The 26641-nt window shown below is 35.4% G+C and overlaps 1 protein-coding gene across 1 annotated transcript in view; it reads right to left on the reverse strand.

The window, feature by feature from the left end:
* Positions 1-26641, reverse strand: part of ADAMTS20 (ADAM metallopeptidase with thrombospondin type 1 motif 20) — a 163910-nt gene that overhangs the window by 81287 nt on the left and 55982 nt on the right. Inside the window, exons 8-18 of the mRNA XM_055318796.1 lie at positions 23841-23946; positions 21615-21761; positions 19137-19278; positions 17424-17528; positions 11664-11809; positions 10318-10499; positions 10084-10220; positions 7812-7929; positions 5305-5400; positions 946-1112; positions 665-794 (exon numbers count right to left, since the gene is read on the reverse strand). Of these exons, the coding sequence (XP_055174771.1) occupies positions 665-794; positions 946-1112; positions 5305-5400; positions 7812-7929; positions 10084-10220; positions 10318-10499; positions 11664-11809; positions 17424-17528; positions 19137-19278; positions 21615-21761; positions 23841-23946 (1476 nt within the window). The remainder of the gene's footprint in view (positions 1-664; positions 795-945; positions 1113-5304; positions 5401-7811; positions 7930-10083; positions 10221-10317; positions 10500-11663; positions 11810-17423; positions 17529-19136; positions 19279-21614; positions 21762-23840; positions 23947-26641) is intronic.

Below are 26641 nucleotides of genomic sequence, written 5' to 3' on the forward strand. Positions count from 1 at the left end.
TCTAGCTTGCTTTATTGTAAAACAACAGTAATTAATAAATATAACATACAAAACGTGTTAAGTGCTTGTTATCGATAAGACTTCCAGTCAACTGTAGGCTAATAGTAGTTAAGTTCTTGAGGAGTCAAAAGTTTTATGTGAATTTTTAACTCCTTGGAGGTTGGTACTCCTAACCCTTGTATTGTTCAAGAGTCAACTATGTAGTGTTATAACTGTTTGATTTTATTATAAATCTCTTACTAATTTATAAACTTTATCATAGTAACTATATACAGGAAAAAACAAAGTACGTATGAGATTCGATGCTCTCTATAGTTTCAGGCATGGAATCCTGAGGGGTACATGGAATTTATCCCTCCTCCAATAAGCACGGTGGATTACTGTACAAGTTGGAGAAACTTCTTGCAACTGCAAGAAAGAATGAGAAAAAAAGCAGTAATAGAGAATGTTGGAAAGGGGAGAGACAGATGAGGCTGTTAAGTATCTGAAACCATGAATGGGGAGAAAAGTAGGAGGAAAAAAGGTAGGAAACCCTTGTTATGTTTGTGCAGTGATGTGTGTGTGTGTAGACATTTGGGGGACTCTGTAGGTAGACAGCCCCGAAAGTACTCCATACCAGCATGCACAGGCAAGCTTCTGTCTCTTTCACTCAACACCAGTGTACCTTGACACATCTTGGTGCAGTCTTGCCATGGTCCATACGGATCCCACGTGACTAGGTCGTTCTTCTCTTCCACGGGGATATTGAAGGAATATCGTATATCAGGGTTGTATAAATTACCCACACATAAAACCTCAATAGAAATACACAGGAGCACACAATTAATTCATAAAAGGATATTCCTGAAAGACATCATTTTTATGTTTAATAAATATAAAGCCCTTAAGCATCAGTTTACGGATAGGATTAAAACGGAGTCTTATCAAGGACGCCTGAGAATTTACCTGCAAAACAACTTCTTCTTCCAGCCGATCAGTACTATTAATTCTTTCAATTGAGCTGTTTGAACCACTGTATTCAAAAATAGCTCCTTGTATGTTGATTTCCTTTTTTGACATACTTACAACAAAATTCCCATTCAAAAGAAAATTCCCTTGAGTGTCAGATAATGCTGTAAAAGAACAGTACTCATGAAATAGTAAAACAGTTCAGTCAATAATACAAGAAATATTTTTAACTTTTAAAATTCAAATCCTTTTCTGAAATTAACATAAATGTAAATTAATTTTGAGGAAATAAATATTTTACTATAACATGTTATCTACCCCATACAAAGAGAAACTCCAGCATATCAGCTAAGAATACTAAATTTACCCTATACTTTTCTGAGAATGTCCTCCCTCTACCAGGCCTACAGCTTCAGGAAGGACATGTAGGAAGAGGAAAAACAAGTTATAGACTCAGGAGATACATCAGCTAAATCAGTCCTGGTCATCAATGGTGAGGAGACGACGACCACTCAGACTACTATAATATTTCATTTATGCTTTTCTCAGAAACAAAGGTACAAAGCTATAAAATTCTAGGGGTCAATGTTTTTTTTTTTTTTTAAGATTTTATTTATTCATGAAAGACACAGAGAGAGAGGCAGAGACACAGGCAGAGAGAGAAGCAGGCTCCCCACAGGGAGCCTGATATGGGACTCAATCCTGGGACTCTGGGATCACACCTCAAGCCAAAGGCAGCCACTTAACTACTGGGCCACTCAGGTGTCCCTAGGGGTCAATATTCTAAGAGCCATCCGATGACCATACTATTCTTTATATAAATGTCTGGATCTTGGGATCCCTGGGTGGCGCAGCGGTTTGGCGCCTGCCTTTGGCCCAGGGCGCGATCCTGGAGACCCGGGATCGAATCCCACGTCGGGCTCCCGGTGCATGGAGCCTGCTTCTCCCTCTGCCTGTGTCTCTGCCTCTCTCTCTCTCTCTCTCTGTATGACTATCATAAATAAAAAAAAAAAAAAAAAAAAAAAAAAAAAAAAAAAAAAAAAAAAAAAAAAAAAAAAAAATAAATGTCTGGATCTTTTTCAGGAGAGGCACTCTAACGCTGTTGACATACATGTGAATGACTGCTACTACCTCTCTGTTCCTGCAACTTGTTCTCAGTCCCAGTGATGTGTTAGTATGTATTTGTCTAATATGTATTTGTGTATATTTATAGGCTATATAAAATACATATGTATAAATTTTTATGTATAAATATGTAAAATAATATAGTATGCATTCACAGTTTCTTTTAAAATATAAAACTGCATGGTGCCCACAGTAACAGAGTAATAAAATGAAACAAATTGGTATTAGAATAATGGGTTTAAATTCAAGTTGTTCCAATTAATTCCTATGTGATCTTGGACAAACCACTTGCTTAGTTTCCTAACTGTACCAGGCATAGAAATTCCTACTTTTAAATCAGCCTTTTAAATCAGGATCAAATTTGGAAAACATTTGTAAAAGTGTATAAGTTGTTAAGCTCTGTGCATTTTTAACTTTTAAGAGAACGTATAATATTTGTTAGACTAATATAAGCTCTGTACTAATCAAATACTATTTTGCTTCCTTTACTTACATATTATTCAGTGGAGCAATAACCTTTTTAGTAAATGTTTGGCCTTCCAGGAAACTCCACACCCAAAGTGCACAAGTTACCCAGAACTAAGCTTTGTAATAAATACTACACTCTTGGAAAAAGCAACCCTGAAGGAATTACTGCTAAATAAATTTGGCATTTCTGTGTCTGTATGGACTGTCTTTTTATATTACACTAAATTCCATGAAAAAACCAATAAAATTCTCTACGTATCCTATAAAATGAAAATTCCTCTAAAGAATCTGTACTTTATCAAAAGTGAATAGGTCTACTTAAGGAACTATCAGTTATATTATAATTAAGAGAAATAAAACTTTACTTAGAAAAAGTTTATACATTTCACTACTTTTGGTTACCAAAGCAAATTTCATAAATATAAATGTTTATAAACCCATTCTAATAATTTCACATATTTGCTCAAGTTAGACTTTGATAGTTCCATTACTACCTCTTTTACAGAGTATACTAATACCTTATTGGTAAACATTTTTTTTAAAGATTTTTTTTTAAATTTATTTATTGATGAGGGACAAAGAGAGAGAGAGGCAGAGACACAGGCAGAGGGAGAAGCAGGCTCCATGCAGGGAGCCTGACATGGGACTGATCCCGGGTCTCCAGGATCACAACCCAGGCTGCAGGCGGCGCTAAACCGCTGTGCCACCAGAGCTGCCCCTGGTAAACATTTCTAATTTTTAAACTGGTTGTCCATTCCTAGGTAAACACAAATATCTACATTTGGAACCTAAGAGCAACATGTTAAATATCTACAATATGGTTACATCTATGGATATATATGTATCCAGGTAATATTTTTGGCAAAAGAAAAATAATTGCAACAAAATATAAAAGGAAAATATATCAAAATATTTACACTTGATTTTGAGAAATTTTGTATTTTTTTATAAAAGGGAAATTGACATAACATAAAATTAACCATTTAAAAGTGAACAATTCAATGGCATTTAGTATATTCATGTTATACAACCACTACTTCTAACTAGTTCTAAAACTTTTCATCATCTCAAAAGAAAATTTGTATCCCTGAAGCACTTGTTCCCTTTGCATTTGACTTTCTAATGTCAGATTTAAGTCTTGTGATAAGCTTCATGATAGATTCAGACTCCCCACGTAGTAGCATCGATAACTTGGGCCAATAACCAGGTACTTGCAATATCCGCTCTATACCATCCCCTATTCCAGCTTGGTAAGTTGCTGAAAAGTCAATACTAAGGTATTTCCCAGACAGAAGGAAAAGGTTTGTAAAGAACTCTTTTCATCTTTGGGCCTAAGTGAAATTCTTTAAGGCTAAAAACTAATTTCTAAAAATAAACATAAACGAAGAAGCCTATACCCTAGATGTAGCTAAAGGACAATACATGTGGCTATCTTCATTAACATTTAAAAATCTGAAATCAATTCTCTGTCTTGCTTTAACGTAAGTGTTCCATAATGGAATACTAAGCCATTCAAAAAAATGAAATCTTGTCATTTACAACTACATGGGTAGAACTAGAGAGTTATTATGCTAAGCAAAATAAGTCAATCAGAGAGAGACAATTATGTTATTTCATTCATATGTGGAATTTAAAAAACAAAATAGAGTCATAAGGGAAGGGAGGGGAAAAATAAAAGATGCTATCAGAGAGGGAGACAAACCATAAGAGACTCAATCATAGGAACAAACTGAGGGTTGCTGGAGGGGAGGCAGGCGATGGGGTAACTGGGTGATGGACATTAAGGCGGGCACATGACATGACAATCACTGAGTGTTATATACAACTGATGAATCACTGAACTTTACTTCTAAAACTAATAATACACTATATGTTAAATTTTAAAAATTTTAAATAAGTGTTTTGTTTCAAGTTTTTATTTAAATTCTAGTTAGTTAACATATACTGTATACTGTAATATTGACTTCAGGAATAGAATTTAGTGATTCATCATTTACATATAACACCCAGTGCTCAGCATAGTGCTCTTCTTAATCTCCATCCCACTCCCCTCTAGCAACTCTCAATTTGTTCTCTATAGGTAAATCTCTTATGATTTGCTTCCCTTTTTTTCTCCTTCCCCAATGTTCATCTGTTTTGTTTTTTAATTTCTACATATGAGTGAAACCATTTAATGTTTTTTAAAGTTTATATTTAAGTTCTTTTGATACATTAAAAAAACAGTTAATAAATTCTTTAAAGAACATTTAACCACAAAAAAAGTCTATAATTAATTCTGGATAAAAAGAAAATAATTTCATTCTAAATAAACACGCAACTCTGAATATAATCTTTGGTTATTTAAAACACTGTGGTAAAAGCAAATTTTTCAGAATTTTGCTCAGTGTTTTTATTTTTATTTTTTAAAGATTTTACTTACTTATTCATGAGACACACAGAGAGAGAGGCAGAGACACAGGCAGAGGGAGAAGCAGGCTCCCTGCAGGATGCAGGACCTGATCTTAGGACTCAGGATCATGACCTGAGCAGAAGGCAGATGCTCAACGACTGAGCCACCCAGGTGTCTTGTTCAGTGTTTTAGAAATAAGTATATAACTCAAGAGGAAAATATGTATAGGAAGTCAGATGACTTAAGCTCAGTATCAAATGAAAATGCGTGTTTGTTCAAGGGGCTCTTCTTGCCTTCTAAGAATTTACATCAACCGCAGACCTCCATGAAATTGAACATGAATCACATATTGGCTGTTTACTAGAAATGTTTACCAAGGTAATTGTCATCTTCTGGTTTTCCAGAATAGCTATGCTGAAGAATATCAATGTTTGTTGCTCCTGCGGGAATCTTGACAACAACATTATAACCTGCAATATAATTTGATACATGTTAACTTTCACAAGCTGATGGCCCAGAGGCTATTACAGCTGGATGATTAAAAAAAAAAAAAAACTGAATAGCACAATTTCATTTTATCTTTGAAAAATGATACAGTACTTATTCTTTTTTAATCAATGCATCACACAATTACTAAGGATTGAGAAAAAAACGGTTGTCTACAAATATACAGTTTGGGATCCTTAAAGTACTTCCTATTTTCTTTTCTAAAATTCTGAACACAGAATGAGAAAGGAGTTAAAATTATAGTTCCTGAGATAATTAGAACACATATTCATTCTCAAATTTGACTAATACTTTTAGACTTTATACTTCCCAATGGAAAAAAATAGAGGATTTCAATGTTATTCACCAATCCAAAAAGTATCAAAATAGTTGGTGATTGCTCTGTGTTTACACAGAGATTTGGTGACAGGCAAAAACAACAAAAGTTAACATTTTTTAAGCTTTTGGGTTTCTAGTGTAAGCAAGAAGTCCTCCTATAGCTACTCCCAAAATGTTACATTATTTTCAAAAGTCTAACAAATTGTCATGAAAGAAGTAAAATGTTTATTTGAGGGAAATCAAAGTAATATTTCTATTTTATAAGACCAAATTCAACAGTACTGGCACTGCTCAAAAGATGAGGAAATACTACATAGTAAACAAAAAATGTTTTCCCTACACTACACTCATTACATAGTTCTCCAAATACTCTCAGATTCTGTCAGCAACTAATTTTCCTCTAGTGATTATTCTAAGTTGTTCCTTTGCCTTATTAGTTTTTCCTTGTATTTAATACATGAGTAAAAAGAGTTGTATGAGTTTTTCTCATACACTAACTTTTAAAAAAGATTAAATTTACAGCCCTGACATGAGAAACCTCGCATGTTTTAGTGTTCTAATTTATATTCCTTAAAGACATCACATTTTAAATATAAGGTGATAAATGGTCTGCTGACTCTGCATACATTATATGCATATTGGTTGTAAATCATCAGCCTACAAGAATAATTTTAACTTATTATTTTTCCACTATAAGATATTCCTACTACCTCCTATTTACGTCTTTCCAGTTTTTTAAGAAAGCAATTCCCAGGCATTACAAATGTGAAAGACAAAGGCTACCACCAGAGGGCAGAAATGTGACAAATGTTACACTACAAAGGAGTTTAATATCTTTTTCCATTTGCAAACTGATTAATTCATAATACAATTTTGGCAAAGTTGTATATTTTATCCTAATTTAGTACACGTGGTTTTGTGTGGGGAAAAATGTTTTCTAGTGGGTAGAGACCGATTTCTGATAAATGTGTCACTGGTTTAAACAAAAGATCAAATGTGTGTGGCTCACATGAACTAATGAATCTTACCTACAAAAATAATGTCATATCTAGTAACTAAGATTCATAAGCATTACCAGAGTAAAAATGTTACTATATTTTTAATACGGATAAAAATATAAATTTTGCATTTTAAATCATACTACTTTAATTGAGGCAATTCATACTAACTGTGTTCAAACACATGTGAACATAATTTAAGGTTGACAATAAAACTATAAAAAATACATTTTTCATTTTGCAAGGAAATTTGGTACCATAAAAAGGAAAAGGTTTTCCTAGAAAAGTCTCAGAAGAGAAAATATCTCATACTCTCATAACAATTTTAAAGAAAAATGAAATCATGGCCAAATAGGATTTATATATGTAATCTAGATACTTCCTGAAAAATCAAATATAATAATCCCAAATCAACACTTAAATTAATGGTTTCATCCTTCACTCATTTTAATATAGTGGTTCAAATGATGAAAAGTAATTGAAAGCAATTCTCCTGGGAAAATCATAAATATATACATTTCAGACTACAGGAACAGCAATAAAGACACTATTAATTGGGGGACTATTCAAACATCACTGGCAAGTAGCACTGGATTTACTCTAATAAATACACCTACTGTATTTTCAAGAATCTGATTTGCCTTGAGCAAATGAATTCATTAATCCAAGGATACATCTTGTATAATTTTCTATATTTAGGAATATTTTACATTTTTATATTTAGGAAATTTTTACTAATCATTTTTTCTAATTTTATTTATGATAGAGAGAGAGAGAGAGAGAGAGAGAGAGAGAGAGAGAGAGGCATAGACAGAGGCAGAGGGAGAAGCAGGCTCCATGCACCGGGAGCCTGACTTGGGATTCGATCCCGGGTCTCTAGGATCGCGCCCTGGGCCAAAGGCAGGCGCTAAACCACTGTGCCACCCAGGGATCCCCTTACTAATCATTTTGAACTAAAGGTACAGAGTGGGCAAAACAATAAACCATTATTATGCCTTGATTATATACTTTCATTATATCAAATAAAAGGGAAAATTAACAATAAATATATAGCTTACCATAATGAGCACTGTTGAAGACACCTGTCATTGTCCTGCATGAAGAGTTATCCCCACCACACACTCCACACTTGTCTCTCCTGGCCTTGGAGTTTAACACATGATCACAGCCAGCTTGCTTCAAAATAACAATAATTATAATCAGTATTATAAAAGTGACTGTTATAAGCATGGTGTTTTATAAAATTTTCACAAATATTCTTGCAATTAACGGGCGATTCAGTACAACAGGATTTTTCAGAGTATCTACTGGTTTTGTTGTACCAAAGTATCTACTGGTTTTGTTGTTCAATATTTCACACACCTTTTCATCACGTGGTTGAAAAAACAGTGCTTTTCAAAGGGTTGTCCACCTACCTCCTGCATCAAAATCACATGGGATGGCATTTAAAAAGGTAGATTCCCAATTTTCTGAATTAAAAAATCCTTGGAGATAAGAACTAGGACTCTGCATTGTAACAAACATGGACAATAATTACTTTGTCCACTAAGCCATTCTTTAAAAAAATATAATTCAAAGAGACAAAAAAGCATGATTATGTAAGAACACATTTAAAATAACTTCAAAGAGATGACTTTCATGATTTTTTAAACTCATGGATCTTAGAACTCCAGGAATAAATGGAGTACATTTGAAAATTTATTTCTTCAAAATTAATAACCATCTTATTAAGTTGTGTTTATGTAAAGAGTGAATAATTGGACAAAGGTTGAAAGTGAATGGTTTCATTCAGGAGTTTAAAAGAGTAAGTGCAGTTCTCCATGCAGATACTGTCCTCTGCATGCACTGTACTAACTCTTAGTTCCTTAGAATACTCCTCCAAAATTTCATGATAAGAAAATTTCATAAGCCTCATTCTTTTATACACAAGGTGAATATTTCCAAAATGAATGTCAACCAGATGTTTCCTGAAAGGAACATGCATCTGTAAGTTCAGATAATCATTGTTTTTCATGGTATAGGATTTTGTGCTAATTCAGATAAAACTTAAATTTTTCAGGCCACTGACTACCCTTTTTCTAGTCTGTTTCCTTTGTTTTGAACATCTCATTAGACCTTCGAGTGCAAAGCATTTTATCACCAGGCAACTGGTAATAGATGTTTGGCTAAAAGAAAATTGATACCTTAACCCAAGGAATGAATTCATAATATTACGCTTGTATTCTTTAGACTAAATTCATTATCCTAGTTCTCAAACTCACCATTTTTAAGACCTCATTCTGCAGTGTGGGTGCTTTAATTCAGAAACTCATCTGCTTCTCACCTAGAATCCGAAGTGGCTATCTCCAATCTTCTCCCAACCCCATATATTTTTGAAGATTTTAACATGCAGATCAAATAACATCTCTCACTCAACTCCAAATCCTCCTAAGGGACCTCCAGGACTTCAGAAAAAAAAAGTGAATTTAGAGCTAATCCCTATGTCCAATCAGTCCTTTACCTCTTCACCTTTCTAAATCCTATTCATCCTCAATAATTAGCTCAAGCCTCACATTCTCATGAGCATTCTCTGAACCATTTACATACTTCCCCACAAAACACTCCTTTCTCAATATCCGTATGTCACTGTGCTGATGACCCCATAGACCTGCATTGGAATTATTCACATGTCTATCTGTGACCACCTTGGGTTTATGGGGTTTATGGTTCTGTTTCAGGCTTTCATCCTGGTGACTAGAACATTTAGAAGATACTCAGTGAATGTCGTTGAATATACCCAGGAAGTAAAATACAAGGATGAAAAGAGGAAGGGGCTCAGTCTCCTGTTAAGCGCTTGACTCTTGGTTTCAGCTTAGCTCACCACGATCTCAGGGTCATGCAATGAAGCTCCACATCAAGCTCCATATGCATCTACTTACGTTTCTCTCTCCTTCTACCTGCCCCCCTCCCAAATAAATAGATCTTTAAAAAAAAAAAAAAAAGAGGGAGGGGGAAATAGCATCACTAACCAACAAGGAGGGAGTCACAAGAGGTCACATTTGAAGTAGCCAAAGGACTTTACAACCCTGTGTCCTAATATTTTCTTTTTAAGAAGCCAATTCTCACAACTCATTTTGATCTTGAGTACCATAAGCAAAACAAAATCAGCAAACTTAATGTTCCATGAGTCACTCTTGATGACAGAGAATTGCCTAGTAACAGTCTCCTGACCATACTTCTAAAGACAGAATGGTATCACTGAAGGGTGCTGCACTGGAATTCGTGAAAATGTATTCTGAGGTAGAGAAAAAGAATATTATGAAATATAAATTTAAATATAAGTTCACTTACCCGACAGAGGCCTTGAACACAGATATCATTAGTTTCGGTTCCACAAGGAGTACCATCAGCAACCCTATCCTTCAACTGGTAGAAGTTAGTGGTTCCGGCAACCCGACAATACAGTTTACAGCGATCTTTTATGGCAACTGTAAGAAAAAGTTACATTTTTGGTGTACAATAATATGGCTGTATGGTCCTAGGTCTCAAGAAATTTTTACATCAAAAAATATTCTAACTACTTACTCCCACTGTATTTTGGAAGCCACCTCACATTAGGGGAAAGACCATTGATGTTGAAATGTTTACCATCAAAATCAGAGCACTGCTTCTCTCGAAAGTCTTGCTTGCCTTTTGGACATGAATCAGTATTACATGATCGAAATTTCATCCTGCGGCCCACACAGTACTTTCCTCCGTTTCTTGGCCTAGTCAAATTCATTACATTTTAAAGCACATCAGTATAATATTCTTTCTGCCATTTACTTCTAAAACTGTTCCACTCTGTCCCAGGATCTGGAAAACCACTTATGTCCCACTAACACTTTTTGTTTAACAGGAGTACGTTACATGGTTTTTAAGCAATTCAGTGGCTAACAAACTGTAAAAATACTCATCTTAGGATAGATACCGTGGGCTAGAAGGCAGCACTGATCACTTATTCATGACTTGGTTAACTCACAAGGAACTAATGACGGGAATTTGTTTTAAAATGTCAAAATAGGGTTTGTTCACTTTGAGGGGTTAAGAAAAAAAGACCTAGTGAACCAAAGATGATACCATGTTAAAGAAATATACAGGCATCTTTGTTGCATATATACTACTTATCACTCACTTCAGAGAGTTTTGTGGTATTAATCTATATCCATCCATCTCTTTATTTCAACTTATGCTGGAAAATAAAAACTCTTTTTGTCAGCATTTTTTAAACATAAAAACTTCTAGCATAATTTAAATACCATGAAATTCAAATGAACTAAGGCATTTTGCTCAAAGTCCTATCTACACATAAAGAATTCTTTATTGCTTACCAATTTATATATCATAACAGACACATTTAGAAATCTTTATGGAATCTCTACATTCTTTTAAATATTTTGATGAGGGGGGAAATATGCTTCAGTACTTATTCAACCTAAAGACACTGATGCATCTATAATATGAGAAGCAGAGAAAGAAAATAGGACATGTCAAATTACACAAAACAGTAAAAAAAAAAAAAAGAGGTAATGAAAATACACATTTTATGCAGAAGAGCCAAGAGACAATTTTAAAGGAGCCAGGAATTTCAATGGAAACACAGTAAATGTAAAAACACCATTACATTACTGTCATTTTTACAACTATTTTGCAAATTTACACTAAATCAGAAAAAATCAAGGATCCTATCTTAACTTGTAGTCTAAAGATTAAGCTAGTTAATAGTTTTTTTTTAAAGTTTGAATCTATCAAGATAAGGTAATATGGCTTAAAGTATTCCAGAAGTTTTCTAAATCTCAGAAATTTACAGACTGACCTCCAGTTTAGAACTGATGTCTACTTTCTGGTGCCTTGAGATAATCTTAATTTACAGTGACATAAAAAAGACATACTCAGGGCGATTACAGAGCCTGGTTGTGCTTTTGATTCCACCTCCACATGTTCTTGAACAAGAGCTGTAAGGTCCCCATGGTCCCCATTCACCATCTACCGGACGTGTTTCCATTTCTTTGTTTACACATAGCCCATGATGGCAATGCTTAAAAAAAAAAAACACACACACACACACATACACACACCACAATGAAATGATTCATACATACAAAATTAGAATATCAGTAATTATAGCATAAATATCAATAAAGAAAATGTATACAACTTAAAGCAAAATATTAAATTCAGAAATGTGATTACATTTGGCACTCAAATATTTTCTGAATATCTGCTAAGTAACTGTAAAAAGATCTGTGGAATGAAGAAAGAATAGGGAATTTCCCTTGCCTTTGAGATTTTGAGTCTCACTGAGGGAGGGAAGACCTGCTGTATGGGGAAAGTGTAGTAAAATGAAAATTTAAGTGAATAATGCATATCTGTGATTCTGGTTTTCTATGCAAAGATATGTATCACTCTTCCACTCTTTTAGCTAACTTTTTACTTCATCTCATTCAAGGTCTCAATGCTCACTTTCTTACTTTCACCAAAAAAATGGAAATGTACAGAAGAATCTGCTCACAATCGCCTACTCCTTTTACCCACCTAACTGCCCCGGAGCTCAGTGCTCAGCCTTCCCGTCTGTTAGTGTACATGACAATTCCAGGATCCTAGGGAAAGTCAACCCTCTACCTGTGTACTTAATCTCAAACCCTCACTGCAACAGTTTTCCCATCTCTTCTACATCATGGTTCTAGTCTCTGCTAAAACAAAAAGATGCTCCATGCACTGTTGCCATCCTGTCAACTAGTCGCTGCAAGGAGTACAGAAATCAAAAGTTAGCATTTAGAAACATTTATAGGATTTTGACATGTCATATTTACCAAAGTTAATTAACTTTTTAAATTAAATTAATTTAAAAGTTGGCTTATATTTGTTTTCACTGTGGCAAAATACACACCACAAAATTCACCATCTTAACCATTTTTAAGTGTACAGTTCAGTGGTATTAAAATGCATTCACAGTGTTGTGCAATCATCACCATCAATCCACATAACTCTCCATCTTCCCACTCTGAGACTATACCCTTGAAACAATTAACTCCCCCTTCTCTCCTCTCCCAAGCCCCTGGCAATCTCCATTCTACTGTGTTTGTATGTATTTGGCTACTCTATGTATCTCATGTAATTAAAACCGTGCATCTTTCTGTGACTGGCTCATTTCACTTAGCATAGTGTTGTCAAAACTCATCCATGTTGTAGCATGTGTCAGAATTTCCTTCCTTTTAAGGCTGAATAATATTCCATTGCATGTGTAGATTACATTTTGTTTATTCATTCATCCCTGATGGCCACTTGGGTTACTTCCCTCTCTGGCTACTGTGGATAATGCTGATATGAACAGGAGTGTGTAGAGATCTCTTCAAGACTCTATTTTCAGTTCTTTGGGATATACACCCATAAGTGGTGATGCTGGATCAGATAATTCATTTTTATTTATTTATTTTATTTTTTGTTTGTTTGTTTTTTGATAATTCATTTCTTTAATTTGAAGACTGGCCACACCGTTTTCCACAGAAAAATTTGGCTTACATTTTGAATGTCTTTTTTTCATTTTGTTGTTCTAATCATTTTTATCATTTTGTAAAAGTATCAGTTTAAATTATTAGAAATTTTTTAAAAGACTGGTCTTTTAACTAGAGATGATTTTGGAAATATTCCACACTAAGATAATTCTCAATATACAAATATACTATGTCCCCTCTTTATCTTTTAAAGATTTATTTATTTGGAGAGAGAGCACATACACAAACAGGGGGAGGGGCAGAGGAAAAGGGAAAAATATCCTCAAGCAGACTCCCTGATAAGCACAGAGCATGAGGTGGCCTCCTTCCCAGGACCCTGAGATATGACCTGACACAAAATCAAGAGCTAGATGCTCAACCAATTGAGCCACCCAAGTGCCCCTATTTCCAGTCTTTAAAAACAAAACTTAGATCTCACTTTCCTCACCAGCTACTGTCCTGTTTCTCATTGAAAGAGCTGTCCATGTGCATTGTCTAACGCTCGATGCCTATGCTCTCCTGGTTCTACCATCCATGTCTCTGCTCATGCATACTCAACCAATGATCAGTTCTCTTTCTTGATTTAGCAGTATATTCGTTTTTTTTTTTTTTTCTTTTCTCTTGGTTTCTAGGGATCCACTTAATGCTGGAAAGTCCTGGGCTCAGATCTCGGTCCTTTATTCTTCCCTATCAACAACAATCACTGCCAGCCCAAATCCCCCTCCTGAACTCCAGACTGATGTACACAGGCTGCTTACACTTCTTCACTGTAATGTCTAATAAACATTTCAGACATCATACCTAAAACCGAACCGCTGACCCCTCAAAATTCTGCTGAGTTGATTAGCTAAAAACAGTCATCCTACCTCTAACAGTTCACATTTAATATTTTGGTAAATGATCTTGTAGTTTCTTCAAGACCAAACAAAAAAAGTTGACTTTTAATTATCACCCCAGTGATCCCAACTCTGGTGTAAGCCATCATCTCTCATCTCTTTTTTTTTTTTTTTTAAGATTTTATTTTATTTATTCAGAGAGACACACAGAGAGGCAGACACACCGGCAGAGGGAGAAGCAGACTCCATGCAGGAGCCCGACGTGGGGCTCGATCCTGGGTCTCTAGGATCACGCTCTGGGCTGAAGGCGGCGCTAAACTGCTGGGCCACCGGGGCTGCCCTCATCTCTCATCTCTATTGCTGCCATACCTAAGTAGATCTGTTTCCAATTCTTGCCCCCTATAGTTCAGTCTCAACAGTGAGCAGAATGGTCCTTTTCAACTTATTTCAAAAAAATCCTTCAATTATTTCATTTTGAATAAATGCAAAGTTCTCCCAACAGCTCACAGGGTCCTACATAATATTCCTCCAGTTACTTCCTCTCCAACTCTCTTCATCCCAGCCACAAGGTCAAGCTTACCTGTTTCACTTTGCCTGGAGCTCACTTCTCCACCATATCCTCCATAGCTAATTCTCTCACTTTAAGACAGCTCATTAGGCAACTTCCTGTAAGATCTACTTTGATCACTACATTTTAAATTGCAATCTGCCCTCTTATAACACAAAACTTCCAGTCCTTTTCTTGCTCTAATTTTCTTGGCACTTATTAGCTTTATGATAATATTATATTGTTTATAATATTGTAGTCTCCCCCTAGAATGTAAGCAGGGATCTTCTCTCTTTTGTTCACTGGTGTACTCTAAGCACCTCGAATAGTGCCTGACATATAGTGGGCCCTTGACAAGTCTTTGTTGAATGAATGAATCCTATAACCAAGTTTATTAGCAAGAAAAAAGCCTTGTGCCCCCCATTAGAACAACAAATCATTCAAAATGAGAAAGTCATATTAGAAGTGAACAAAAATCTCAGAATAGAATGTTCTATGTGCATCCTCCAGAAACATTTCAAATAATCCTTGAGGCACTATTTTGATAAATCCAAGAATGAAGAAGATAGAATATTATTCTTTTCACATGTCCTAAATTAAGTCATTGTCAGGTGAGTCCTACCATATTTTCACACAAATGGATTTATTACCACTTTAAGTATTAAAAAGATAGTCTTACATGTAAGATAGTCACAAGATAAAGGACTAAGAATGTTAAGGCAAAACACAGGACATCTATTTAAAATTTCTCTTGAATAAAAGGTCTACTGAATACTGAAAATGGCTAATGCATAGGAGCTCATTTGTTTTAATTAAAAAAAACAAGTCTACAGCTATCATGATCCACATGTTGCTACCCCAAATGGCATTTCTGCTTTTAATCTACACAAGCTTTAACATAGGACCCAGTATCTCAACATGTTTGCCCTGAATTCCAACAAACCTATACCCTTCAAACCACCTCGTTGGGAAATTATTCAAATAGCTAGTGAGCTACATGAAAAGATGCTCAATATTGACAATAATCAGGATAATACAAACTAAAACCACAATGATATCTCATTTTGTACCTAAAATGGCTATCATTTTGTTAAAAAATTAATAATATCAAAAATTGGCAAGAAATGCAGAGCAACTGGAACTTTCACACATTGCTTGCAAGAGTTTAAAATGATTACACATATTAAAGATCAAACTGTAAAATTTAGTTCTAGCTCCAAACCATGACCTGAAGAATTCCACTAGAATTTTCGTCCTAAAATAATTGGGGTGCTCAACCATTTCACAGAGTACTTCAGCTACTACAGAAACTGCTGGTACTGCTGGGGATTTACCCCAAAGATACAGATGTAGTGAAACGCTGGCACACCTGCACCCCAATGTTTATAGCAGTAATGTCCACAATAGCCAAACTGTAGAAGGAGCCTCGGTGTCCATCGAAAGATGAATGGATAAAAGAAGGTGTGGTGTGTATGTACATGGAATATTACTCAGCCATTAGAAACGACGAATACCCACCATTTGCTTTAATGTGGATGGAACTGGAAGGTATTATGCTGAGTGAAATAAGTCAATCGGAGAAAGACAGTCATATGGTTTCACTCATACGGGCAATATAAAAAATAGTGAAAGGAATTATAGGGGAAAGGAGAGAAAATGAGAGGGAAAAATCAAAGAGGATGACAAAACATGAGAGACTCCTAACTCTGGGAAACGAACAAGGGGTAGTGGAAGAGGAGGTAGGCGGGGGGATGGGGTGACTGGGTGACGGGCACTCAGGGGAGCACTTGATGGGCATGAGCACTGGGTTGTTATACTATACGCTGGCAAATTGAACTCCAATAAAAAAAATACATATATAAAAAAAATAAACTGAAGTTCCAAATACAATGTTAATATTCAATTCGTTTGTGATACAAGTTATATTCATGGAAAACACATGCCTTTTGATGGAAGGCATCAGAGAGAAGGGCAGTAGCTGGTATAAACATTTCAGTAAGCAACAGCTGATAAAGTACAAGGTCAGCTACTCAACCCATCCCAAAAGTTTCTACTTGTGCCCAGTGTGAAGTGAACAGAAGCAGCAGCACTGGCCAACCTATCACTAAGCCAAGTGCTCCATTTGTGCTGTGGTACCTCAGAGAAGCCGTGAACAGACTAAAACTTCCTCAGTGCAGACAACATTGGCTACCAAGGCCAAAGAAGTTTGCCTTCATCTTGAAGCACCAAGAACAGCCTGACTTCATCCTTACATGCCTATTTTGGTGAACCCTGTCACTCAGCATCACGTGCAGATGTAGATTAGTCTGTGCTGATGTTAGAATGGTAAAAATGTAGGATGTTTAGGCAATTTTAGAGGTATATTTTAAGATATTTACAACCAATAACGTATCTGAAGCAGCCACTTAAAATGTTTAATCATACTTAATTGAATTTTATGGGAGAAAATGTATACAATGGTAGCATCCTTGAATCTGGGGAGATTGCTGAAATATTAGGACCTTTATGTTATACTCATTGTTAGTAATTCTATAACATAGATAACTATCCATGTAGTTACCATAGGATTTTAACATTCATCTGCTAAATCTTGGGGGGGGAAAGGGTAAAATTAAAAATTTAATTCACTTGACTATGTACTACATCAAACTAACATGGCAACACTGCTCCACTAGCAGAGCAAAAGCTGAGGAATGATGAAGAGTGTGGAAATGCAGAGCCATCACATCCTTGGATAATCTCTTGACACAAGACTCACCCTCCGAGGAAACCTACCATCCCAGGACCACAGTGTGTTCCATCTGCCAGGGGCATGTGTTGAGTGCGACAGCCCTTGTGTACTCCTTCTGCACTAGTGCACCAGAGACGCCTGCACTGCTTCTGCATGGTAACATAAAGCAGACAAACAAGAGTAAACCAACACTATGACCACCGGATCAATCTAGTGTAATGCATTGGTTTCTACATTGATCTTACATATGTCACAGTTTCATGGTCAGAGGTAGAAATAATCAGCAAAAAAAAAAAAATCTTTACTAAGTTCCATCATCAATTTATCTCTAAACATATAAAATGGCAATGTTTAGTTTTAGATTTTCATCATACATTGAACAACGAGAGAGAGAAATTAGAGTGGAAATATTCAAAATTATGGGAAACATTTCTCTTTGCAAGATATTTTTCTAAAGGACTTTTTGTTGTAAAATGTTACTCACAAGGAGTTTCCAAAAGCCTCTTTTGATACGATGATAGAATGTATGAATAATGTGCATAGAAATACTGTATAATGTATACTGGTTTCCTACTTTGTGAATATAATGCATACTTTCAACTTTTGAACAAAGGGTTCTCAAGTTTTCACAAGAAATAAAATCCACAGAGGTTCACAGGAGCTATACCCAAGATAATTCTCTTCTTTTTCTGAATTTAAATTCAAAGTTTAGTGTATAAATCAGGTAAAAAAGAAATGTATCTTGAACAAAAAAAATTAAGTTAAATCTTCCCCTCCTCCTTAGTGGATATTTAAAAGCTTACTAACATTTTTTATTCAAAGATTTTAAAAACAATATTACTATGTGGAATATGCTTTGCCTATCTTTGCACTCACTGTTATCTTTCTTTCTTCCTTTCTTTCATTCATTCATTCATTCATTCAAGATTTAGTTTATGACAGATCCTGAATAGAACACTGGGGATAGGGATCCCTGGGTGGCGCAGCGGTTTGGCGCCTGCCTTTGGCCCAGGGCGCGATCCTGGAGACCCGGGATCGAATCCCACATCGGGCTCCCGGTGCATGGAGCCTGCTTCTCCCTCTGCCTGTGTCTCTGCCTCTCTCTCTCTCTCTGGCTATCATAAATAAAATATATATATATATATATATTAAAAAAAAAGAACACTGGGGATATATATTTCAATGAGTGAATGAAGTTGCATTCCTGGTGCAATGATCCTCACAACCCAAGAGTGTATCTAACCTACGAAATATCCTCAAAGTTCTAGAGTTTAATGATAACAACAGGCCCTAAATTTCATTTCTTTGGATTCAAATCTATGTAAATTAAAATGTAGTCTATTTGGATTCCCAGGGCCTTTAATATAACTCATTATCAAGACATTTCAATTTTATCACCCACCCACCCCAAAAAAATAGCATTTGAACATAAATATTTGAATGCTTTTCATTTTCAATAACCTCTCAGTGTCTATTTTCTAAATGGGGAGTACGTCACATAGGATTTTGTGAGAGTTAATGAAAATAAGTATTTAACACAGTACATAGCACATAATAAGTACTCACTAAATTTTAGCTTCCCTTTTTTTTTTTAACCGCTTTCTGGCAAATGGCAAATTTCTCTAAGACTTACTAACTTCTAAAATACACTTAGTTCATCTTCTGTTCAAGAGAATAAATGTATATTTTTGAAACATATTCTAATTATAACTTTATGGTAGTCTTAAAAAAAAAAAAAAGGATAGAATTTTTCTTACCAAGTATGGACACACTTGTGATCCAGGACCAAACATAAGTTCACACTGCTTGTTTACATCATACATTAATCCAGGAGGTTGTGAAGATAGATCATATATTCTTCCATTTGGTCTGTCAAGGAGGCATTCCCCATGACCAGTACTGTGCCAATGACCGAAAATATCGTTAACAGATGCAGATGCATAAAATTCTTTATCACATTTTCTGTGTTCTACACTTTCAAAAAGAATATCAGTATTTCTTTTCATAATTTAAAAACCAAAAAAAAAAAATTTAAAAACCAATGCATATCAAAGTCAGGAATAAAACCTCACAATTCACAAAGGACTTTTAACGTGTTTGTTCTCATTTGAATACTACAATAGCTTTGAAGATACGATTTTTAAAAAGAACAGTGATAAACTAATCAGAATATAATTTTATGAAACCTATTCATATAATCACACTACACTTTTGATCTATTTTGTTGCCCAATATAAAGGCCTTATATTTAATGCCCAAATCATCAAGATGTTGATTGTCCCAAACAATTTAGGAAAGTACATTTAAAGTTCTATACAACAAAAAACAAGGGAATTTCAGAAAGCGTTATGTTGTTTCCACTTTAAAGGGCTAGAGTTTGTGTTTTGGTTCTAGTGCTTCCCAGGATGCATGGCTGTGGACAACTTCCCTGAGTCTCTTCACCTATAATAACAGTGACACTATTCACCTTATAAGTTTCTATTAAAGTGTGTGTGTGTGTGTGTGTGTGTGTGTGTGTATACATACATACATATACATATAAAGGACTTAGAAAAGTAGTAAACAGCAGGGGAAATGAGTGTTTATTACTCTTAGTTTGTAATGCAGTGTCTAGTGTACAGGAAACTGAAAATGTTCCATCATTCCAATTGGGTCAAAAACATTTTGTTTCAAAAAAAAAAAAAAATAGAAATGAGGGACGCCTGGGTGACTCAGTGGTTGGGCGTCTGCCTTTGGCTCAGGGCATGATCCTGCGGTCCCGGGATCAAGTCCCACATCGGGCTCCCTGCATGGAGCCTGCTTCTCCCTCTGCCTGTCTCTGCCTCTCTCAATCTGTGTCGCTCATGAGCTCATGAATAAAATCTTTAAAAAAAAAAATAGAAACGATTGTTCCATTGCCATAATTTAGAAATCTACAATTTTTTACTGGCTAGAAAGACATTAAATTTTGTCCAAAACTGAACATATAAACTTTAGGGGAAAAAAACGAGCACATATATATATTTTTAATTCCCATGGAGAGAATCCCATTACCCCCTTTCAAAAATAAGGACATTTACTGGTATTTTTAATCAGCATCTCAGTTGGCCATTGAACAAAGCTATATGCAGTCACATATAGATCAGCAACTGTGTATTATGCTTTTAAATCAACTCTCCAAACAAGGATAATCACTGATAACTTTGGATTATATTTATGAACATATAATCCAAAGCATGCTTTCATTTATTCTCATAGTTCTCATAAAGAGAGGTAACTAGAAAGTGCATAGATTGGGGATTAGAATATGTAGAAAAAAAAGAATACTTCATTTATACCAAAAAAAATTACTTGGAAAGAGTTTGGCTTTGCCTTTTAGCAACTGTCAATAAATAGGACAGAAACACCACTTGGATAAAAGTGGGAATTAAGAAGCCCAGGGGAAAGTGGAGAGATGAGACAAGAAAAATCTGGATCCGCCTCTTCTCTTCAAACCTAGGAAAATCTTCCAAAAGAACATGTAAACATATAGATGCTAGACCTCTCTGGCTGTACTAAGCTACTTCAAAGATTCATAGTTTGACATCAGCTATTGTCTGTCCTTCAAAGGCACCTCAAACATGAGCCACTCAAACTCCTCTCAAAATATTATTCAGGAGCTTCTGAAAAAATTGAAATACACACACACACACACACACACACACACACACACACACACAAGGAAGTGTCAATCTCAGTAGGGCTCTCCTTGAAAAGTTTTCCTAATAGAGCACCTAAACAGTTAAAAAAAAAAAAAAAGTGGGAGAGAGAGAGAGAGAGAGAGAGAGAGAGAGAGAGAAAGAAAAAGAAAGGCAAAGCTAGCCTCTGACCTGCCCCCTTCCTAAATATTTTATTTTTTAAAAAATATTTTATTTATTTATTCATGAGAGACAGACAGACAGACAGACAGGCAGAGGGAGAAGCAGGCTCCATGCAGGGAGCCTGACGTGGGACTCGATCCTGGGTCTCTAGAATCACACCCTGGGCTGAAAGCGGTGCTAAACCACTGAGCCACTGGGGCTGCCCCCAAAATATTTTAGAAGTATGTATATACAACCCTTTTCTTTTTTAAAAAATGCAATTGTATAAAGAACACTCTTAAATTTAAACAGAAAAACTAAACAGAAATTGAACCACTTTAAAAGAACATATGAATTTCAAATTCTATAGTCTAATAAACGTTTCATTTAACTAAAGTAATATAATTTCAGACTTACTCTAGGAATTCAGTGATATATTTCTGACTACATTTTGACCAGGTCCAAGGACTTGTGTGGTAATTTAAAGTTGGAGCCATTACATGATATTGATGTTTACTTCCAGTTTCCTTACATTTAAAACTATCATCATGTGGAACATTAAATCTAAAAATGAAAATAAACACTTAAAAAAAGAATATGAAAATATGAATACAACATTAGTAACAGATCTCTTATAAGGTAAAAGACAAATAAATCCAATCATATTAAAACTTATACTCTTGATCTCTCCCTTTGGGCACTGTAAAACCAGGGCTATCTTCATGTTTAGAAGCACATGATCTGAGAAACACTAGATTATAACTTTGATCAGCAGCACAGTCTGTTGACTTGGTAGCTTGAGTCTAAAGAATCAAAATATGTTGACTCTGGCTCACCTCATCACAATATGGATATAACATTCACATAAATACTTGCAGGTTTCAGCATGCATATCCTAAGAGGTGTGTAGGTAGATTACATAAAAGCGATACCACACTCATTTGTAGATCACTGACTATTTACTACAGTATCAAAATTTCTTGATAGAAAAGAACCCCTAATTCTTTTTTTTTCCTAGACAAACTATATTTTATTTTATTTTATTTTTTTTTATAAATTAATTTTTATTGGTGTTCAATTTACCAACATACAGAATAACACCCAGTGCTCATCCCGTCAAGTGTCCCCCTCCGTGCCCGTCACCCATTCACCCCCACCCCCCGCCCTCCTCCCCTTCCACCACCCCTAGTTCATTTCCCAGAGTTAGGAGTCTTTATGTTCTGTGTCCCTTTCTGATATCCCCCCTAATTCTTTATCATTCTATAGCATCCATCTGTTTTACACGAAACAGCCTACGTACTGTTTCCAGTCTATACTCAGTGATTATTGATAGAACTGGAATAACAAAAACCTTCCTAAAGGGCAACCAAATCTTTGTAAGATCAAGGATTTTAAATAATTAGCTGGCCAGCAGCAGAGCCTATGCATTCTTTTGAGGACCTAAGTATGAACTTGCATTTAGAAGGAACACTGAATCCACCTAACTCAGCTCTTTGCCTGCTGAGATTTGTACTTAAAAATCAGTCTTTCAATTAAGCTACCTACCCATATTCTAAAGACACCCAAAGAGTTTTTCAGGAAGAAAATAAATGTCTAAGATGGCAGTCTCTGCGAGAACAGTTTTCCATTAGTTAGTAGCCTTAGAAATCAGCTAACAGTACTTTCCAGATGTTACTGCAATGCATCTACGGCCCTCAGGTAAGCTCCTGATCCCATCCCCCCCTCACTCAAACAATTGGAGTGTACATCTTGCTGATAATGCTGAAACATAACGGTGCTAAAAGGGAACTGAAGAGGCACTAGTTCAATAAAAATTATTTCCACTTGAAATTATTCCTGTTGGATACCCTAATGATGTAAGGCATGACCAGGGAAAGAAAATGTAGTGAAACTAAAAGAGGCAACTCTAGCCTCAATTCCTTATTAGCGTATAAACAAGAAATCCCAAGAATGCTGGGGGTACACATATGGAACCCTTTCAGAGGATGAGTTTGTAGGGGTTTCTGACTTTCCATGGGAGCTCCGAGGCTATCACGGGGAATCATGGCCTGCATTCTTAGAGCATAGAACCCCAGTAGAATTTTTAATAATGCAGGAACAGATAGAACCCTTCATTTGTACAAGCAAAAAACAAAAAACAAAACCAAAAAACAACAACTATGAAGCTGGAGAAATAACTTTAAAAAAAAATCTCTCAATGATTAAGAAATTCCCACATGCCACATTCTCTGCTGGGGCTCTGAGCTATAAGAGCAACAAGTGAGTTGGTATTACAAATATTATTGGGAGTTCCCCAGAACCAGAAGCCCCTGCAGGCCCTCCCATAAGATGGAAGAGGACAGTACCTGGTCATGTATGGGATAACAAGGGATAGAGGCCAGAAGTGCTGGTCATGTAATCCAATACAGTAAATGAAATAAAAATTCCCAAGTTCTAGTTCTTTGCTTAGTCTGTTGATCTGTGCAGCCTGTCTGACCTAACAGATCACAAAAGAGCCAGAGTTAGCATTTCAGGGATGAAAATTACACTAACAATATTTTTAAAGACATAAAGCTGCTAATTACTCAATTGAAGATGGAATTGTAGGCATTCTGTGCAATGATTAATAGAAAGCACATCACTGAGGTAGCAGAAGGTACTTACACGTGCCCGAGCTCGTGGGCGATGGTAAAGGCAGCGCTGAGTCCATTTTCTTCACTAATAGAGCAGCTCCGTAAAGGATCACATAGGGTACCTAACTCTGCTAAACCTGAAAAATTTCATGTTTGTATTTCAAAATGGGAAGTATCAAATTATAAAGAACTAAATTTTAAAGCTTTTACTATTGGCAATACTACTTAGAAATGGATACAGAGTTGGCTATTAATATCACAAATATTTTATAAGGCGAAGGAAACAAGAATAGAATGATTTATCTGCAGCTGAAATATTTTTAAACCAATTCTTGGATTCTCTTACTGAAGAAAATAACCCAAAATATGGGGTGAACAATTCTTTAAAAAAAAAAAAAAAAAAAAAGGAAGAGGATGTTTGCAAATTGAATTTAAATAACAAAATTTTTTTAAAAAGAGGAAAAAAAGTTTGTTATAGGAAGGATGAGGTTTTAGGCAACATTAGCGTGGAGACTAGACAAATCAATGAAAGTTGGTAAAAGAACTAATATAGAAGATACCACAGAACACTATAAATTAATGAATTTGCTTTACTATTTAAAGTTTTGAGGCAGGATACAATTATTCAGCTTTAATTAAATGAGTGATTATATGTTAAGTGCATAGAATAGCACCTGGCATCTAAAATGTGTAAATAGGGATCCCTGGGTGGCGCAGCAGTTTGGCGCCTGCCTTTGGCCTAGGGCGCGATCCTGGAGACCCGGGATCGAATCCCACGTCAGGCTCCCAGTGCATGGAGCCTGCTTCTCCCTCTGCCTGTGTCTCTGCCTCTATCTCTCTCTCTGTGACTATCATAAGTAAATTAAAAAAAAAATTAAAAAATAAAATGTGTTAAATAAAATTATTGGCATATTAAAGGTACCCAATAATTTTGTGAATGTTTAGAAAATGTATCCTATTAAGATCTATTCACTCTTTAATATGAAGAATATCACACAATGCCAACTTGCTGCTGAAAGATAGAGCTGATATAATCCAGAATAAGAAATTGAAAATAAGTGTTCCTTACAACAATCCATAGTCCATCAACTCAGTTGGCATTTATTTACCGTGATGGCCTAGTTTTTGCTACTATTATCCTTCAGAATTTTATTGTAAGTTATCTGCTCTCCTAAGGACAATCCCTTTCATAAAAAAGCAGAATTTTTCATATATAACCAGTTGCTTACTGTAAAGTTTTTGCATTTAGAAAGTTCTTAATAGGGATCCCTGGGTGGCGCAGCGGTTTGGCGCCTGCCTGAGACCCAGGATCGAATCCCACATAGGGCTCCCGGTGCATGGAGCCTGCTTCTCCCTCTGCCTATGTCTCTGTGCCCCTCTCTCTCTCTCTCTGTGTGACTATCATAAATAAATAAAAATAAATTAAAAAAAAAAGAAAGTTCTTAATATACAGTAGACCTGTATTAACTACTGTGCTTTAGATCTATACTCCTCTGTATTCTTTCATTTATAGAACTTAAAAGCATGCACATTTTCCTAATATTATGGTAATTTCCTAACAATGAGAAATGTTTTCTCATGCTCTAAAAAACACTGAACTGAGGAATCTAAAAATGCCAGAAAAATTCAGATGAACATGTTCAATGACCAATAGTTCTTTCCTTAATAAACAAAAGTATTTGCTCTCTTTCTGAACCCATAGCCAAAGGCATTGCTTGGGCAAAGATCCCCCCCAAATACCATTTTCTTAGTTAGAATCAAAGTAAAAAATGAGAAAGGAAAAAAAAAAACGAGAAAGATTATTTAACAGTCTTCTCTCCCAGGTATGCAAGAATTATTGTTTTACTAAAGTATGACTTCCTACTTTATGTGCCATTTTTTAGACAATTTTGGTCAATTTTATATTTCTCCTTTAGTAGAGGATAAAACTAAACACATTTTTTATTGAATATCTTGCTTATTCCTGCACCTTCTTTAGTATTTTCAATCTGTTAAGTGGCTCAATTTCCATATATTCATTTCTAAGACTACATAGATATTTCAAACAAAATATTGACTATCATCAAATTTTATGTTTCATGCTTAAAGATGAATATACTCCAAGCTAACATGTCCTGTTCTATTCACTATGTGTCTTTTTGTGCCAGTGCCATACTCTCTTGATTACTGTAGTTTTGTAGTATAATTTGAAATCTGGGATTATGAAACCTCCAGCTTTGTTCTTCCATATCTGAAAGCTTTAAAAATTATTATTATTATTATTATTATTATTATTATTATTTTTTTAGGAAGAGGAGGAGAAAGGGAGGGAAAGGTGGGAAGGGGCAGAGGGAGACAGAAAATCTTAAGCAGGCTCCATGAGTGGAGCCCAACATGGGGCTCAATCTCAGAACCCTGAGAATATGACCTGAGCCAAAATCAAAGTCAGATGCTTAACTGACTGAGCCACCCAGGTGTCCCATACCTCTGGTCTTTTCGATGACCATTATTCTAACCGGTGTGGAGTGTGATTTTGATTTACACTTCCCTAATTAGTGATTTTGTGCATTTTTCATATATTTATTCCATTTGTATGTCTTCTTTTGAGATTCGTATCCATAATAACATTATCATGTCTGTCAGTAATATGTAATCCTAATGAGTAATTTAACTTTTTGAAGTTAGTTGGATACTTAACTGAGCCATCTAGGTGCCCCTGAAATCATTTATTAGTGTAATGATAATGAGAGCTGACCTGGGTGCTTACTATGTATCTTATACTATTGTAAGGTTTTATGTGATAGAGCTCATTTATTCTTCATAGCAAATCTATGAAGCTAAGAGTAACTTTCA

This window comes from Nyctereutes procyonoides, unplaced genomic scaffold (genome assembly GCF_905146905.1).
Source record: "Nyctereutes procyonoides isolate TBG_1078 unplaced genomic scaffold, NYPRO_anot_genome, whole genome shotgun sequence".
Lineage (NCBI taxonomy): Eukaryota > Metazoa > Chordata > Mammalia > Carnivora > Canidae > Nyctereutes > Nyctereutes procyonoides.